Raw genomic sequence first — 17,995 nt, 5'->3', positions numbered from 1 at the left:
AGTACAAACTATACATGGAACTTTCTACTTCCTCTTTAACCACTTACCCCCCGGACCATATTGCTGGTCAAAGACCAGAGCACTTTTTGCGATTCGGGACTGCGTCGCTTTAACTGACAATTGCGCAGTCGTACGACGTGGCTCCCAAACAAAATTGGCGTCCTTTTTTTCCCACAAATAGAGCTTTCTTTTGGTGGTATTTGATCATCTCTGCGGTTTTTATTTTTTGCGCTATAAACAAAAATAGAGCGACAATTTTGAAAAAAATGAATATTTTTTACTTTTTGCTGTAATAAATATCCCCCAAAAATATATAAAAAAACATTTTTTTTCCTCAGTTTAGGCCGAGACGTATTCTTCTACGTATTTTTCGTAAAAAAAATCGCAATAAGCGTTTATTGATTGGTTTGCGTAAAAGTTATAGCGTTTACAAAATAGGGGGTATTTTTATGTCATTTTTTATTAATATATTTTTTTTACTAGTAATGGCGGCGATCAGCGTTTTTTTTTTCCTGTACTGCGACATTATGGCGGACACTTCGGACACTTTTGACACATTTTTGGGACCATTGGCATTTTTATAGCGATCAGTGCTATAAAAATGCATTGGATTACTATAAATACTATAAATTACTATAATGGCTCCCAATTGATGGTGGCTTCACATGTGGACTCTCTGATCAGAAGTGCATTCTTTGATCAAAAGTGCGAGTTAAAAACCAGGAGTTTGAAACAGGAGGTAAGACAGGAGTCTTCATTATTTTTTTTCAATCACTGATCCAGAACAAGCTTGCAGCTAATAAAGTTGGAACTCTTGCTAGATAGATTCAGCGGTGCAGCAGACGCTCTCATCTTAGTCTGCTCACCCCAGGGATAGTGAGAGCAGGACGCTCTCAAACGAGTCGGCTCTCCCCAGGGATAGTGCAGCCAGGCAGGGTCCTCCCAGCTCTCGGCTGCTGCAGACACAGCACAAAAAAACAGGACTAAGACCCCCCCACACCCCCCTAGCCAATTGATCCAGGGTGGCACCGATCGCCGTTAAGGGGTCAGGAAGGAATTTTTCCCCCCGATCGCTGCAGATTGGCACAGCACGCCTGGGGTTTTTCGCCTTCCTCTGGACCAATCGGGGAGAGAAGACTCAACGAGTGACGGCTCACTTGGACAGTCTTCCACCCATCACGTCCGGCATCTCGCGGCTCTTCCCGCATCCGCGCCAGACCAGGCCTCATTCGCGGCCGCCGCAATTAGGAAAGACTGACGACAATGTGACTGGCGACAATGGCTAATCTGCGATACTCTGCGGACTTTATTTGGGGTCTGAGACAATTCGCAACAGCATTACCAGCCGTCACCAAAAAGGCCTTAAAAATAGAGCAACTTTTGAGATTCGATCGACGATCGACCATCAAAAATGTAAACTATTTAACCCAGCTCAAGCACATATCATGTGCTTTGATCAACACAAGATCGGCAGTAAAACACCGATTAGAAATCCACGATTTCTTACTACAAAACGATCTAGACTGCCTCTTTATTACAGAAAGCTGGCTCTCAGACGACTGCAACACCATTCTCGGAGAATTGGTGCCAGAAAACTATCGCATTATAACGGAAAACAGAATAGGGCATAGAGGAGGAGGCCTGGCGGTGATCCATAAGTTTCACCTTGCAATCACTAAGCCGGTCCTTCAAAATCCTCTTCCATTCATGGAAACCCTTACTCTTCAACTTCAAACTTCCCCCCAGGAGACTGTTCACATTCTCCTCTGCTATAGGCCACCTGGGCCAAAATCGCAGTTTTTGCCATCTTTAACGGAGTTTATATCCACTTATACCCTTAACAGCAAACACCTTTTGCTGCTCGGGGACTTTAATCTGTGGGCCAACTCCGCACAGGATCCCATTGCGGACGCCTGCATCGATCACCTGGAGGGATTAGGGCTACAGCAACTTATATGCGGGCCAACACATGCTTCAGGTCACACACTCGACCTAATTTTCAGACAAAATCTGAAAATAAGCATTTTAGAAAATGAACCATTGCCATGGACAGACCACCATGCAATTAATTTCATAATCTCCAAAATTCCCCCAGTGATAAAAGCACCCAAGCCGGTGACAATACACTGGGCTAGATCTCAGAAGAAGCTCCATTCGGAACTCTTCAAATCTACCTTGGGAAACAGAATCAAAACAATCCATCCACATCAAACAGCCGCAGATACACTGGAGGCCATAAACGCAGCCCTGCTACAGTCAGCCGATTTAGTAGCACCGAAACGCAAAGCCTGCATCCGAAAAAGAAAGTCCGGCTGGTTCAACAACCAGCTGTCGCTTCTTAAGCAAGAGCGCAGAAGGGCGGAAGCCGCCTGGAAAAGAAGCCCTGCAGAGGATAACCTCATCATCTACAAGGCAATAACAACACGATATCATAAAGACAGAAAAAATGGATGGAGTACAGCGCTCAGGGTGTTTGCACAAAACAATCAACGGAGGGTTTAAAAATAAAAATAATAATAGGATTAAATAAATGATCAATTAAATTAAGATTAAAATCACAAACCACATTAGAGATATATGGTATAAATGTTCAAGAGTCCATGAAAGGTTCAGTCCCAGCAGGGTGCCGAAAAGTGAAGAACCAATGTAGATGAAGGCAGTAGATCAGGGCTGCTATCCAGGAGCAAAGCCAGCTCAATATATGCAGGAGAAAAACAAAAGAGAAGAGCGCCTCTGAGTATACTGCTTTTAATTATAAAACATAAAAATATCCAGCACTTACATCATAGTATTATGGTGCAGTCGTGGGAGCTGGTGTGCGTCTGTAGCTGACAGCCAGCAAGGCATGAGAACTGGGCGGCCGGAGGGAGCCGGGGAGGGACGGCTAAATCCTTGTTGTTATGCCGCTGCTAGACAGTGAGTTCATCAGCTGATGCAACGATATCATAAAGAAATCTTCAAAGCCAAGAAACATCATTTTTCTATGGCGATTAACGGCGCCCTAAACCGCCCCCGCGAACTCTTCAAGATGGTCACCCAGACCATGAATCCAGGATGTCTTGAAGTCCCCAACTCAGACACCCAAGAGTTCTGTAATGAACTATCGGATTTCTTCATCAACAAAATTGAAAGAATCCGGGAAAGCATCTTGCAAAACAATACCCCCCTCAACCCCACCGTCAATCAACCACAAAACACCCACAGAAACGCTCTACAATCAACTAAGTTCACTCTGGAACCGATCTCCATCGATACCACAAAAAATATCATTGGTGCTTTGCGGAACAGCACATCGCCCAATGATATCATCCCCACCAAACTGCTGAAGGAATGTGCCGACATCCTGGCACCACCCATCACACGGCTTATAAACCAGTCATTTAAGGAAGGCACAGTGCCATCCCTGTTGAAAGAGGGCACAATCCAGCCCATCTTGAAAAAACCTAACCTGGATCCCAAGGACCCAACTCACCGCCGTCCCATAACCGGCCTAAATGTTCTCTCCAAGATAATGGAGAAAGTAGTGGTACAACAGCTGCAACAGCATCTAGATACCCACAATCTACTGGATCCATTACAATCAGGCTTCCGTCCCAGACACGGGACAGAAACGGCCTTACTCAAAATATGGGACGATGCCCTCGAGGCCGCAGACGAAGGAGAATCTTGTCTCCTGGTTCTGCTGGACCTAAGCGCAGCCTTTGACACGGTAGACCACAAACTGTTACTGATGCGACTAGCCAAGGTAGCAGGAGTCGCAGAAGGTGATTTACCATGGTTTTCTTCCTTTCTTGAAAACCGATCACAAACAGTTAAACTGGGTTCTTTCACGTCGGAAAAGCGCACGGTGTCATGTGGAGTCCCCCAAGGATCCCCCCTGTCACCGGTGCTTTTCAACATCTATCTTCGCCCTCTCTTTGATATTATCAGTAGCCAAGAACTACTCTATCACTCTTATGCAGACGATACGCAACTGTATTTTCGCATCTGCAACAAAAAGGATCATCATCCCAGTTTAGAGAAATGTCTCTCTTTGATAGAAAACTGGATGACAGAGTTATCTTAAACTCAACAGTTCAAAAACAGAACTCCTTATGTTTCACGCCAGCCGAAAGAGTCAACTGGCAACAACCTGGACAACCCCGCCCATTCTGGGCCAAATCATCACCCCTAGCTCCAAAGTCAAAAGTCTCGGGGTCATCTTCGACACCTTCATGACAATGGACGCACAAATAGGGTCAGTAGTCAGCGGAGCGCACCATTTGTTGCGCCTACTACGCAGACTTATTCCATTTATTCCCAAAGAAGACGTAGCAGTCGTGGTGGGAACAATCGTGAATTCCAGACTGGACTATGCTAACGCCCTTTACCTTGGACTCCCAAAGTACCAAATCTCCCGTCTGCAAGTCGTTCAGAATACGGCCGCCAGACTGGTGACTGGGAAAAAAAAATGGGAATCAATCTCACCTTCGCTGAGAACCCTTCACTGGTTGCCAGTAAAAGACAGAATTGCATTCAAAGCACTCTGCCTGACACATAAGTGCATCCATGGGAAGGCTCCGCAATATCTTTGCGACAAGATAGAACCTCACAATTCGAATCGCGTTCTGCGATCCACCGACCAAAATCTGGTCAGGGTACCAAAAACCAAATACAAGTCCAAAGGAGAAAGAAGGTTTGCTTTTCAAGGTCCGAGACTATGGAACGCTTTGCCAACCAGCATTCGGTTGGAGGAAAACCACCTGACTTTCAGAAGACAGATCAAAACTCTGCTCTTCTGATGTCATGAGACACGAACAACTAGCGCCCAGAAGCGATTCAGTTCGCATGCGCCGCGCTTTATAAGTTTTTCATTCATTCATTCATAAAAATGCCACTGGCAGTGAAGGGGTTAACACTAGGGGGTGGGGAAGGGGTTAAGTATGTTCCCTGGGTGTGTTCTTACTTTGGGGGGGGTGGCCTCACTAGGGGAAACACTGATCCTCTGTTCATACATTGTATGAACAGAAGATCAGCATTTCCCCCGCTGACAGGACCGAGAGCTGTGTGTTTACACACACAGCTCCCGTTCCCCGCTCTGTAACGAGCGATCGCGTGTGCCCGGCGGCGATCGCGCCCGCCTGGCACACGCACGGGAGTCGGGGGCGAGCGCACACGCCCCTAGTGGCTGCTTTAAGAGCTGACGTTGTACTACGTGCTCTCGCCCAGAAGAGCCGACCTGCCGCCGTAGAATGACGGCGGCTGGTCGACAAGTAGTTAAATCGGCAGCTACGAATACTGTAGCAGCTGACTATTAACATAAAGACACTTGCCTGCCCCAGGATGCAGCGCTGTCCTCACCAGAGCCAATTCGTCAATCGTCTTAGGATCCAGGCACCAGCACCTTAACTAAGGGAAACAGGCAGTGAAGCCTTGCGGCTTTACAGCTGGCTTCCCACTGTGCATACTGAGCTGCGCTGCATTTTGTTTATGGTCCCACAGTCTTAGGTGTGTCCCAGAAGGCTGTGGGGGAGGGCAGGGGGGGGGGCAATCTTCCACTCAGATTGCTGCGGTGATTTTACCAAAATTGGGGGAGCGGGTACTTGTCAAAATCACCCCCCAAGAAAATGTGCCAAATGTAAAGGGAGACTGGAGGCTGAGAAGAAGCGGAACTTTCCCTTTTGGGTGAAGTTCTGCTTTAAGGACATGAAAAGGTCATTTAGGTATTATTTCCACAACTCACAGGGTCTTCACCTATTTCTTAAATGAGAACAATTATGGCAACGGCAGGGTTTAGTAGATTCTTATTTCCCTGATGTGGTCCCCAGACTTTAAGAATCTGTCAGTATCCACCCAAATATGAGATATTGGTGGTAGTTTTTTTTCTTTTTTTTTTTTTCAGTTTTAAAGAATAAATCTACTTGGTGTGTTCTCAGCCTGACTGACTTTGATCTGCTACATATATTAAGGTTCATGCAAATATGTGTAATCACTACAAGGCCCCTTTCACACTAAGGTCTCCCATTCATTTGCATGAGTCCTTTCACACTCGGACAGTGTGCTTGCGGGATGCAAGCAGCATCTTTGGGGCGGGTTTGGAGTGCTGTAAAAAGCGCTCCAAAAACGCCCCTTCCCATTGAAATTAACAGGCAACGCTTCAGAATTGTGATTGAAAAAAACAAAGAAAATGCCCTGCTAGCACCAAAAAAGCGCAGCTAAAGCACCGCAAAAATGACTGGCGCTTATGTGCTTTATTTTTTTATTTTTTAGAGGTGCTTCATTGTGAAAGGGGTCTAATTCCGCGTACATCCGACCGTTTTTCATGATGAGAAAAATGACATTTTTTAAATTGGTCCTTAAAAAAGACCGTGTGTAGGCTCCAGAGCATTTTTCTCGACGTGAAAAAGGGGCATTAAAAATTTAGAACATGCTCTATTTTTTTCGTCGTCTTTCACTTCATGAAAAACAGTCGTGTGTAGGCTTTAACGACGGGGAAAAAAATGTGCATGCTCAGAAGCAGGTTATGAGAAGGGACATTTGCATAATCAGCCCAAAGGGTGTCGCCAATCGAATGGAACTTCCCCTTTTATAGTGTTGTCATATGTGTTGGTACATCACCGCGCTTTGCTCAAGCATTTTTTTTTTCACGATCGTGTGTATGCAAGGCTTGACCAGAATCACGTTGAGAAAAACTTATTTTTTTCCATGACATTAAAAACGGTCACGTGTACGCGGCATAAGGCTTTTTAATTATGAACATAAAATTTGAAAGAGGAGCTGTCTTGAGAAAAAAATGAGGCTGTCATTGCTTTTTATGAACAGTTCCCTTTTCTTGCTATGTGCAGATGCAGACACAGGGTTCTTGAACTCCCTTTATTATAATCCCCTGGGTATGCCCAGGGAATATGTTTCCCCTTTTTCCACTCTCGGGAGCTCATGGGGACAGCATCTTACGAGGCAGAGTTTGCTGTGCATGTGATCTGCAGCCAGATGTATGGATCCCCACAGCCCTGACTTGCTGGCTGCCAGAGCACAACATGCAATTTCTACCAAGACCCAGCCCACTGCAGAGACCACTGGCAATTGGTACCAGTGTACTGTGCATCAAGTGGGGTGGCCCTGCATCTCCAGCTGTTCAGCTGTACCAGTCTTGGACTTCTCCAGCTGTTCACCTGTGGTGCCTGCTAAGAGATTCTTCCACCTGCTTGCCAGTGTGCCCAAACCTACCCTCGACTTTACTGTGAAAGGTGTTATCACAAGGCCTAAGTATCTGTTTGAGTATTTACGGTTTACTTAAATTTCTCTAGTGTCTGTGGCTACAGAGCCTTTTGAAGACTCTGCTGTACTATCGCCTACCATCTTTGAGTTTCAGTTACCTAGCTCTTATGAGCTCCTGTTTGTACATCTTTAATATTCAGTTTAACATTGTTCTGTACCTTTATGGCACACTTTTTTTTTTGCCATTTTGACATTGCTTGCATTGTTGATCCTACTTTTTACCTGTTGGTAAAGTTCAAGTTAAAGGCATCCTCTGTGTGGTCGTGTGGCTGATTCCTCTTGCCTGATACACTTGCTTGACTGTTATGTTGATCCCAAGGCTTCAGTACTTGTCACTACCCAGTGTAAGGATGCAGAGCAGGAACCTTTCCTCCGACTACACCAGCTGTAAGTCAGGTCTGTTTCTCAAAGTATTAAAGCCAGAAACAGACAGGGAACTAGCACTTTTAGCAGACAATTTAATATATGTCTTATTATTTTCTAATACATTATTGATTTCTGTTTTCTCAGGATGCCTCTAAGCCTCCATATTCCTATGCACAGCTCATCGTTCAGGCAATCTCCTATGCACAAGATCGACAGCTCACACTGAGTGGCATCTATGCTCATATTACCAAACATTACCCATACTACAGATCAGCTGATAAAGGTTGGCAGGTAAGTGTAGCCAATACAGAATATTTATTTTGTCATACCACACGAGATTGTATTTGATTACATTTTAGATAAATTGAGATTTATAGAAGCTGATACCTTTTTGATCAGCTGTTGGTACTTTTGTACTATGCAGTTTTTACCAGGCTGCCTAGGTGATGACATATAGAAGCTACAACAATGAAGATATAAGCTCCTCCTGTTGCACATAAATATGAAAAAAAAAAAAAAAAATTCGGAGCACTATGTAATTATGCAATTTTTTGGTAAATTTTAAAAACCGAGGTTGTACTGAGTTAAAAAAAAAAAAACATGTGAAGCCATAACACCTTGGGTCTGGCTGCCGCCGGCAGTTTAAGGGGTTTGCTTTGCCAGGGGGCAGGCTTATGGCCATGTGACTGTTGTGAGTGATCGCGATGGTCACATGATCGAACTGGCGATCAGGAACTTTCTGTGAGCCGCCGGTCACTATGCTGGGAGCACACAAGGTGCGCCCCCGCGGCACAGCACTGTCTGCGCTAATGCACGCAAATATGCAGTCGCTCTGCGCCAAGGCCCAGCCACCGAGAGGCTTCATATTTGCGCGTGCTAGGCGCGAAGAGGTTAAACCTCCTGTTACACATAAACCTTAAATAAAAAGTACATTCGAAGGGCAGATTTGCAAAGCACGGTTTCAGCAAGCAGCTCTGAAGTTTTGTCACGCTGCACCGGACCTTCAGAGCTCATGCACCACTGACGTCAGCGGCTGCATGCATGATGAATAACATCTAAACGTACATTTTAGGAGATATTAATTTTTACCTACGGGTAAGCTAGGCTTACCTGTAGGTAAACATCACAAAGTGGAGTATACAGCCGCTTTGTTACTTTCTGGTTTCCAGGCCTAGGTAAATGTCAGGCAGGGAGGAGTGGTTTTAAGCACACCCTCCTGCCAGTATGCCTGAACTACAGGCTATGAATTCTAGGAAGTACATGTTGCATGAATCATCCGCCCTTACTCAAGATGCCCACGGCCAGAAATGCTAGGAGGTGTTTTTCAAAGTGATTTCTCAGAAAAATCTAGTATGGAGATATGGGTGTTTGCTTTGAATATTATAAATGAATTAAATAGCATTTTTGGTTTGTGGTGTTCAGATTCAGCATAGTTTTGCTTTAAGAACTTCACAAATTGAATTACATCTTGGTCGATCACGCAATCTTAGAGTATGTGGTGGAAACCGCAATAGAGATAACAACAATCTCGGACCATGCCCCGGTAATGGTAAAATGTTTATTTAACCACTTAAGACCCAGACCAAAATGCGGCTAAAGGACCTTGCCCCTTTTTGCGATTCGGCACTGCGTCGCTTTAACTGACAATTGCGCGGTCGTGCGACGTGGCTCCCAAACAAAATTGGCGTCCTTTTTTCCCCCACAAATAGAGCTTTCTTTTGGTGGTATTTGATCACCTCTGCGCTTTTTTTATTTTTTGCGCTATAAACAAAAATAGAGTGACAATTTTGAAAAAAATGCAATTTCTTTATCGTACATCAGGGGACACAGAGCCGCAAATCCATTACATTTGGGTTATAGAGTCTACCTTCAGGTGATGGACACTGGTGTAATCAATTAAACAGGAAGTTCCCTCCCTATATAACCCCTCCCCTTCTGGGAGTACCTCAGTTTTTTCATCAGTGTCTAAGGTGTTGGTCACGAGTTAACATGTGCTCTTAAAAGCTCCACTGGAGGGATCCATGCTGGATGTAAAAAGCCTCCATAAATCCGGATCCGTCCAAGGTGCTTCATAGCCAAAGTGGAAAGTACCCGGGCCTCGGTACAAAGAACGAGGTTTAGCCTATAATGCCTCTCTGCGGAGGGCTGGATCCTGGGTTCCAGAACTTTGTGCCTTCTGTTTTTTCTGCTGCCAGGGTGCTATATAGGTCCAGGGGTGTGGTGTTCCTGCCATGGAACCCCGGTCCCTGAAGGTCTAGGACTATACCCACGGTGAAGGGGGAAGATTGGGCCTCTTGCTTGGCAATACCCTGCAGCGTGGAAAGGTAAGAGAGAGACCTACGGGACTTGGTTCGACAGTGGTCTTCTGTAGGGGACCATGGGTCTCTCCTATATTATGTTTCTATGCATGGGCAATGTAAACCACGATGTCTTCTGAGATGGGATGGCTCAGGGCACCCATATACCTCCCCTAGCCGGCATGTAGCCTGGGCCACTATGTCTGTTCAGACAGGATGGCTGTAGTACCCATATATCTCCCCTTGAAGCGGCTGGTACATAAAAAAAAAAAAAATGCCCTTAATCCTATGCAAAGGATTGTCTTCCATGAGTAGCTGCAAGTCTTATCTGTTTTTCCACTACTATGGGCAGTAAAAGACATGCCTAATATTTTCGCTTACCATGCTTTCCAAAGACGGAAGCTTAAGTGTTAGCTGGTCTATTGTGTGTCCTACTTCCTCAGCTTCAGGCTCTACCATGTCGCACGTGCTCACCGGCTCAGTGCAGTCGCAGAGAGGGCTCTTCAAAAAGGCCCAGACATCAGAGCTCTGTAAAGCTAGGGGGACACAAACGTAAACACCGTGTGTGAGTTGGATACAGATTCATCTAAGACGCCTACTCCGCATCTAGCTGTGCAGATTAGCAGGCATTGTTGCTGCCAGACTAAGTTCAGCTGTTGATGCACCTGGGTTAAGTTCCTCTGCTTTTAGCTTAGGACTTTTGTCTCCCCATTGAATAAGGTCAGAGGTAGGAATATAAAAAGGAATCGCCACCTGAACCTGGTGGTCCCTTATTCTCCCCTGTAGAGACTTAAACAGCTCACAGATTGAGCCATCAGACCTGTCAGGCAATGCAGCCTCTCCCAACATTGCAGCCACTCTGCATGTGTTTTGTTTTTTGCATCGCATTTGTTGTTCTACAAGAGGTTAACTGCTATGTTCGCAGCATCCTCACAAAAAGCAAAAAAAAAAAAAAAGTGTGTCCCTTTTCCTGCTTTAATCCTTAAACAAGGGGATTAGAAGAGCTGGGGATGAAGGTTCACTGTCAGAGGACAGGAGACAGGAGCTGCAGCCTAACGAGGAGAAGCTATCAAAAGCCCTACAGGTTCTGATTGCACCTGCAGTCTTTCCAGAGATTCATGCTGCATATAACTTCCCTCTGCCTACTCGGCCAAAGCCTCTATCTTCTCCTTAGAGTGTAAAGAGAGGTTTTCCTATAGGTGGCTAGTAAGACCTCCATATGGTCCTCAGCCTGGTGTCGGCTTCAGGCTAACCAAATGCACATCTGAGGGATGCACAGTTGCTGTTACACATTGCTAACGTCTCTTAATTGAGGAAACGCACATCTACAGAGGATAACTTCCTCTTTACCAGTCCGCATGTTGCATAAGATATGAGTTTGGAATGCATGTGGGATAAAAACAAGTAACAGAGCATGTTTTATTGTGGATCGCATAAGGATACATGTTTCTGTCTGTATGGTGTTGCATGTTTGTTAGAGTTGCATAGAAATGCTTGAGTGCATAAAGATGCTAGTTATCTGATCACTCAAGTCCTGGATTACCCAAGGATATTTGGTCACACAGAGAGGCCTAAAATCGCATAAAGACGTTTGTATGCATAAAAATGCTAGATCACACATGGTTACCTGATCACCCAAATCCTTGATTACCCAAGGATGTTTGGTCACACAGAAGAGGTTTGTTTCCACAGAAATGCCTAAAATCGCATAAAGTTGCTTGGATGCAAAAAAGATGCTGGATCACACATGGTTACCTGATCATCCGCGTCCTGGATTACCCAAGGATATTTGGTCACACAGAGAGGCTTGTTTCCACAGAAGTGCCTAAGTTCGCGTAAAGATGCTTGTATGCATAAAAATGCTGGAATCACACATGATTACCTGATCACCCAAGTCCTTTATTCCCCAAGGATATTTTGGTCGCACAGAGAGGCTTGTTTCTACAAGAATGCCTAAAGATCGCTTAAAGATGCTTGAATGCAAAAAGAAGCTGGATCACACATGGTTGGATCAACAGCGTCCTGGATTACCCAAGGATACTTGATCACATAGAGAGGCTTGTTTCACAGAAATGCCTAAAGTCGCATTAAGATGCTTGAGTGCATAAGGATGCTGGATCGCACAGGGGTGCTTGGTCACACAAGGGTTCTTGTCCACACAGTAGTGCTTAAAATGCATAAGATGTTGATCGCATGGAAGATGCTGAATCGCATAAGGATGCATGATTACTTTAAAGTTGCACATGGCGGCCTAATTAAGCAATACAGGATTCCTTGTGTTTGCATAGAAATACGTGTCTGCATGGGTTCATGTTGCACATTGTTGCATAACACGTTTATAGCGCATGCTTGCTTGCAAGATGTTTGTTCCAGCTATATGCATGTTTTGCTTAAGACATATTTATATGAATTCATGCTTCCAGGAACACACGCTGCCATGTACACACACTTCCATTGAGGCATATGGCTTTAACACTTGCCACATACACATATGGGGAGCCAGTTGCATATGTGTTTATTTACTTGGGTCTGCAGAGGTTGTCTGCGTTTCGCAGGGGAACAGCACTATCTCCAGTTGGTGGTCTTGCCCTTTTGGGTTAGCCCCCGTGCCTGGGTTGTCAGGGTGCTAGGCCCGCCTCTAGCAGGTCTGTAGGCCCAGGGTATAGCAGTAATGGCATACCGAAGCAAACTCCTGCTGATGGGTCAGTCTGTAGCATGGCTGGACCTAAGGGTGTCCAGCATGGTCAAGTATCTGGAACTCCTGGGTTGGGTTTCCAGTCTAAAGATACATTCTTTCATTTGACAAGAAGCTGGGTATGTTTGGCACAGTCCAAAAAGGAGAGTTTTTTTTTGGCCTCAGACAAGACCATCGCTATAAGAAAACTGGTCTATGTGGTCACGGCAAGGAACAGTTCCTTAATTTTGGCCTTTTGCTTAAGGCACTAGGGAAGATGCTGGCTTCATTCAAGACAGTTCCCTATACTAACTTTTATTCAGGGCTGTTATAAACAGTATTTTGTCGGCCTAGAAAGAGTGGATCTTGACCTAGCATTATCCAAAGAACCCGGTCCCAGAGATATGCTGGAATTCCTCTTGGTGATTCTTAACTAAAAGCGTTTGCCAGGTCAGGAAGAGACCATGGCCCAGGGGAAGTAGTCAAGCTCCAAGGGAGCCTTATCTGTCAGCTAGAGCTACCGATGGAGCATCTGGCTTAGGGGCCTGAACGTTCAGGTGGCAGGTTGGTTCTGTCAGAGTACAATCAGACTATGCCATACTAGTGATTTACTTAATTTACCAAGGAGGAGCTTGTGCCTTGCCTATTGACATTCGTCATTTCATGAAATGCAGAATTGGCAGGCGATTCGCTGGAGCCGTCAACAAGTGTCTCCGGGAGAATGACTTCTACACCCCGACTGTTTTCCTGACCAAATGCCACAGAAATAGTACCCTGTACATAAGATGTATTGGCGTCCAGGCTCAACAAGAAATTGAACAGCTTGGGGTCAAGGACAAAGGATCCACCCGCATGCGGGGCAGATGTGTTAGTAATCCGGGGGGACCAGTTGTCACTGGTTGTGTCTCTCCCCCCAGTGCCGAGACTTTTGTGGCTTCTATGCAACATTAGAGGAGAACGGAAGCTGGCCTGATTACTTCGACATAACCCTGACAACCTCTCGGTGCAGGAACAGTAAGGGTGGTAGTAGAGGACCCACGGTCCCTTACATCTTGTCCAGGCCTACTTTGCAGGGGGTATTACATCCTGCCTTGCAACAGGTGAATTAATGGTCTGGCTATTATAGCCCACATTCTCGAGGATCAGGGCTTTCAGAATCAGCGGCAATTCCCTTGATTCATACAGGAGAGCTGGCCTCCAGGACCAGATAATCTACGGTCTGGAAGGCCCATGTTCCTGGTGTGAAACCAGATGGTGGCATCCGTGGAAGTTTGTCAAAGGTAAAATTCCTGCCTTCCTACATTTGGAAAGGAGACAGAGCTAGCCTTAAGTTATATCAAGGATCCGATCTCGGCCTTGCTTCCAAAGGTCGCTTGCTTCACACTCTTTGGTCCGGGCTGTTATACAAGGGGTGACGTGCATAAGTCCACCAGTTGGGTCGCCCTTGTGCTCTGTGGATTGGCTCTAGTTTTTTCGGCTTACAGGGTCAGCTTCTTGGGCCGATGCACCATATTTCCCTTCATCCTTTAACAAGGGAATTGGTGTTCTTGGTTGTGGTAGCCTCCAAGAGAGTTTCAGTATTGGCAACTTCCTTGGTATAGAGCCATACTCAATTATTCTTACAAGTAGAGTGATATTCATCCTCACCCAACCTTATTTACTAGAAGGATCTAGTATTCATTTGAATCTAGATATTCTTACCTTCCCTTTTTTTCCAAAACCTTGTTTCGCGGAAGGAAAAGTTATTGCTTTTCTCTCAATTGAGATGAGAGCAGTTAAATACCTATCTGAAGGTTTCAGATATAGAAAGCTGACGTTTTTATTGGGCTGCCAGAAGACCCTAGATGGGCAGGCAGTGTTCAGGTCAGCTATTAAAATGGTTACACTCTCTCTCTCTCGTTGGAGTAAGAAGGGTCTAGGCCTATCTGAAGCGGCTGCTCGGATACGTAAAACTGATGATGTTGCGCTACCAGGAGGCCCCAGGAAAGGGCAGGCAGCGTCCAAAATTAACTGTTTTTAAGCTTGATTCATCAGGTTATTATTCAGGCTTGTGGTTTCGTGTAGGATTCCCCCTGTCTTTTTGTGGGGGTGCTCTCTACCAGGATGGTAAGCGCTTTATGCGCAATGCATTTCCAAGTCTTTATGACGCAGATTTTCAAGTCCGCAACTTGGTCATCTGTGCCTACGTTCACTAATTCCTGTCAGGTGAACATAAGACGGCAAGAGGATGCAGCTTTTTGGCGCAGTATGCTGCAGGCAGCATTATAGGTCCTCACGTCTGATGGTGGTCTGCGTTGTTGGTGTCTCCCTCCCCTCAGTAAGCATTGCTTTGGGACATCCCACATGTAATGGCTATGCGGCTCTGTGTCCCGTGATGTACGATAAAGAAAATAGGATTTTTATAACAGCTTACCTGTAAAATCCTTTTCTTGGAGTACATCACGGGACACAGAGCTCCCGCCCCTCTTGTTTGGGGATATTGGGACACTTATTGCTTTGCTACAAAAACTGAGGTACTCCCAGTAGGGGAGGGGTTATATAGGGAGGGAACTTCCTGTTTAATTGATTACACCAGTGTCCATCACCTGAAGGTAGACTCTATAACCCACATGTAATGGCTATGCGGCTCTGTGTCCCGTGATGTACTCCAAGAAAAGGATTTTACAGGTAAGCTGTTATAAAAATCCTATTATTTTTTACTTTTTGCTATAATAAATATCCCCCAAAAATTTATAAAAAAAATAAAAAATTTTCCTCAGTTTAGGCCGATACGTATTCTTCTGCCTATTTTTGGTAAAAAAAATCGCAATAAGCGTTTATCAGTTGGTTTGCGCAAAATAGCGTTTTACAAAAAAGGGGATAGTTTTATTGCATTTTTTTTTTTTTACTACTAATGGCGGAGATCAACGTTTTTTCGTGACTGCGACATTATGGCGGACACTTTGGACAATTTTGACACACTTTTGGGACCATTGTCATTTTCACAGCAAAAAATGCATTTAAAATGCATTGTTTATTGTGAAAATGACAATTGCAGTTTGGGAGTTAACCACAGGGGGCGCTGATGGGGTTATGTGTGACCTCAAGTGTGTTTTATAACTGTAGGGGGGTGTGGCTGTAGGTGTGACGTCATCGATTGAGTCCCTCTATAAAAGGGATCACACGATCAACGATGCCGCCACAGTAAAGAACGGGGAAGCTCTGTTTACACACAGCTGTTCCGATTCTGTAGCTCCGTGGACCCTTTTGCAGGACTCCAGCGGCGATCGGGTCCCGGAGCTTTGGACCGGGTCGTGGGCGCGTGCCGCGACCCACGGCTGGGTACTAGCACAGGACGTACCTATACGTGCATATGCCCAGCCGTGCCATTCTGCCGTCGTAAATGTGCAGGAGGCGGTCCTTAAGTGGTTAAGGACAAGGATAGAAGGAAAGGGACATGGAGGTTAAATGAAGATCTGATAGAAGATATAAAAGTGACTAACAACTTAATGAAAATTGATAAATTTTTTTGTATAAATGACACTCCTGATGTCACAAAGGCTACAATCTGGGAAGCCCATAAGGCGTATATTAGAGGTAAATTAATCTCAATAAGGGCAGCAAAGAAAAAAGAAAGGGAAATAATTATGAAACGGACAATAAGGGAATTACATGATTTGGAACAGTTACATAAAACTTACTCCAATAGGGAAATATATCGGAGAGTGTTGATAAAAAGAGACCAACTAAGGGAACTAATGGGAGAAGAGACTAGGAAAGTATTCAGAAACGTGGCAAAGAAAGATATAGATGGGGCAATAAGCCAGGAAGATACTGCAAAAATGTGCAAAAATTTCAAGAAAAAAAAACTACTGTATTGGCGAATACCGCGCACTATTTTGCCCTGAAAATCAGGGCAAAATCGTGGGTGTGCGATATACGCCGATACCCGCTTTCCCGCCACGAGTTTGAATACTGCGCCGGCATATACCGAGCACAGTACACTCGTGAATCTTCGGGCAGTCTCGGCGCCTCTCGCACTGACGTCCTGAGCGTACAGGACGTCAGCCCGACAGTTGCCGAGCCTGCCCGAAGATTCACGAGTGTACTGCGCTCGGTATATGCCGGCGCAGTATTCAAACTCGTGGCGGGAAACAAGCGGGGAGGACGCCGAAGAAGACGGACGCCGGACCCGCCGAAGAAGACGGACGCCGGACCCGCCGAAGAAGGACGCCGGACCCGACGAGGCCACCGATGGACCCAACGCAAGACACCAAAACTGTAAGTACAAAAAAACAAAAAAAACCTCTCTTCCACAGGATTGGGGGCCACTTTAGGGGTGCGCGGTATACTCGGGAGCGCGTTATACCGCGATAAATACGGTATATTGAGAGGATAAAAAAGGAGAAATGAAGTATAAAACATATAGTTCTTTATATGCAATTAGAAATAAGGAAACACCTCAGGAGGAGAACCATAGGAAACTTAAAATACAGCAATATTTGGCAGAAGTAAATTTACCAAAGATAACCGCAGATAATCTAGAATTTTTAGAGAGGCCAATAACACAAGAAGAAATTAACAACGCTCTAAAACAAATAAAAGGTGGTAAAAGTCCAGGACCGGATTGTTTTACGATAAAATATTATAAAAAATTCAAGGAGCAACTAGTACCAGCATATTATGTACCTATTTTAACCACTTAAGCCCCGGACCAATACGCTGTCTAAAGACCCAAGGTGTTTTTACAATTTGTCACTGCGCTGCTTTAACTGGTAATTGCGCGGTCATGCAATGTTGTACCGAAACGAAATTTGTGTCCTTTTCTTCCCACAAATAGAGCTTTCTTTTGATGGTATTTGATTGCCTATGCGATTTTTATTTTTTGCGATATAAACGGAAAAAGACCGAAAATTTTGAAAACAAAAGATTTTTCTTATAACAAAAAGTAAAAAATATCGAATAAACTAAATTTTAGTCAAACATTTAGGCCAAAATGTATTCAGCCACATGTCTTTTGTAAAAAAAATCGCAATAAGCGTATATTTATTGGTTTTCGCAAAAATTATAGCGTCTACAAACTAGGGTACATTTTCTGGAATTTACACAACTTTTATTTTATGACTGCCTATCTCATTTCTTGAGGTGCTAAAATGGCAAGGCAGTACAAAACCCCCCCAAATGACCCCATTTTGGAAAGTAGACACCCCAGGGAAACTGCTGAGAGGCATGTTGAGTCCATTGAATATTTTTTTTTTTTGTCCCAAGTGATTGAATAATGACAAAAAAATAAAAATAAAAAAAAAATTACAAAAAGTTGTCACTAAATGATATATTGCTCACACATGCCATGGTTATATGTGGAATTGCACCCCAAAATACATTCTGCTGCTTCTTCTGAGTACGGGGATACCACATGTGT

At 44.7% G+C, this 17,995-nt stretch overlaps 1 protein-coding gene across 2 annotated transcripts in view; it reads left to right on the top strand.

Annotated features, from left to right (window-relative positions):
• The window catches only part of FOXK1 (forkhead box K1), a 218,653-nt gene that overhangs the window by 86,728 nt on the left and 113,930 nt on the right, over positions 1-17,995 (top strand). For both annotated transcript variants that reach the window (XM_040357043.1, XM_040357042.1), the window contains exon 4: positions 7,768-7,914. In XM_040357043.1, the coding sequence (XP_040212977.1) occupies positions 7,768-7,914 (147 nt within the window). The remainder of the gene's footprint in view (positions 1-7,767; positions 7,915-17,995) is intronic.

This window comes from Rana temporaria, chromosome 6, assembly GCF_905171775.1.
Source record: "Rana temporaria chromosome 6, aRanTem1.1, whole genome shotgun sequence".
NCBI classification, from domain to species: domain Eukaryota; kingdom Metazoa; phylum Chordata; class Amphibia; order Anura; family Ranidae; genus Rana; species Rana temporaria.
Note: the sequence above shows the minus strand (reverse complement) of the source record. Positions and strands in the feature narration are given on the sequence as shown.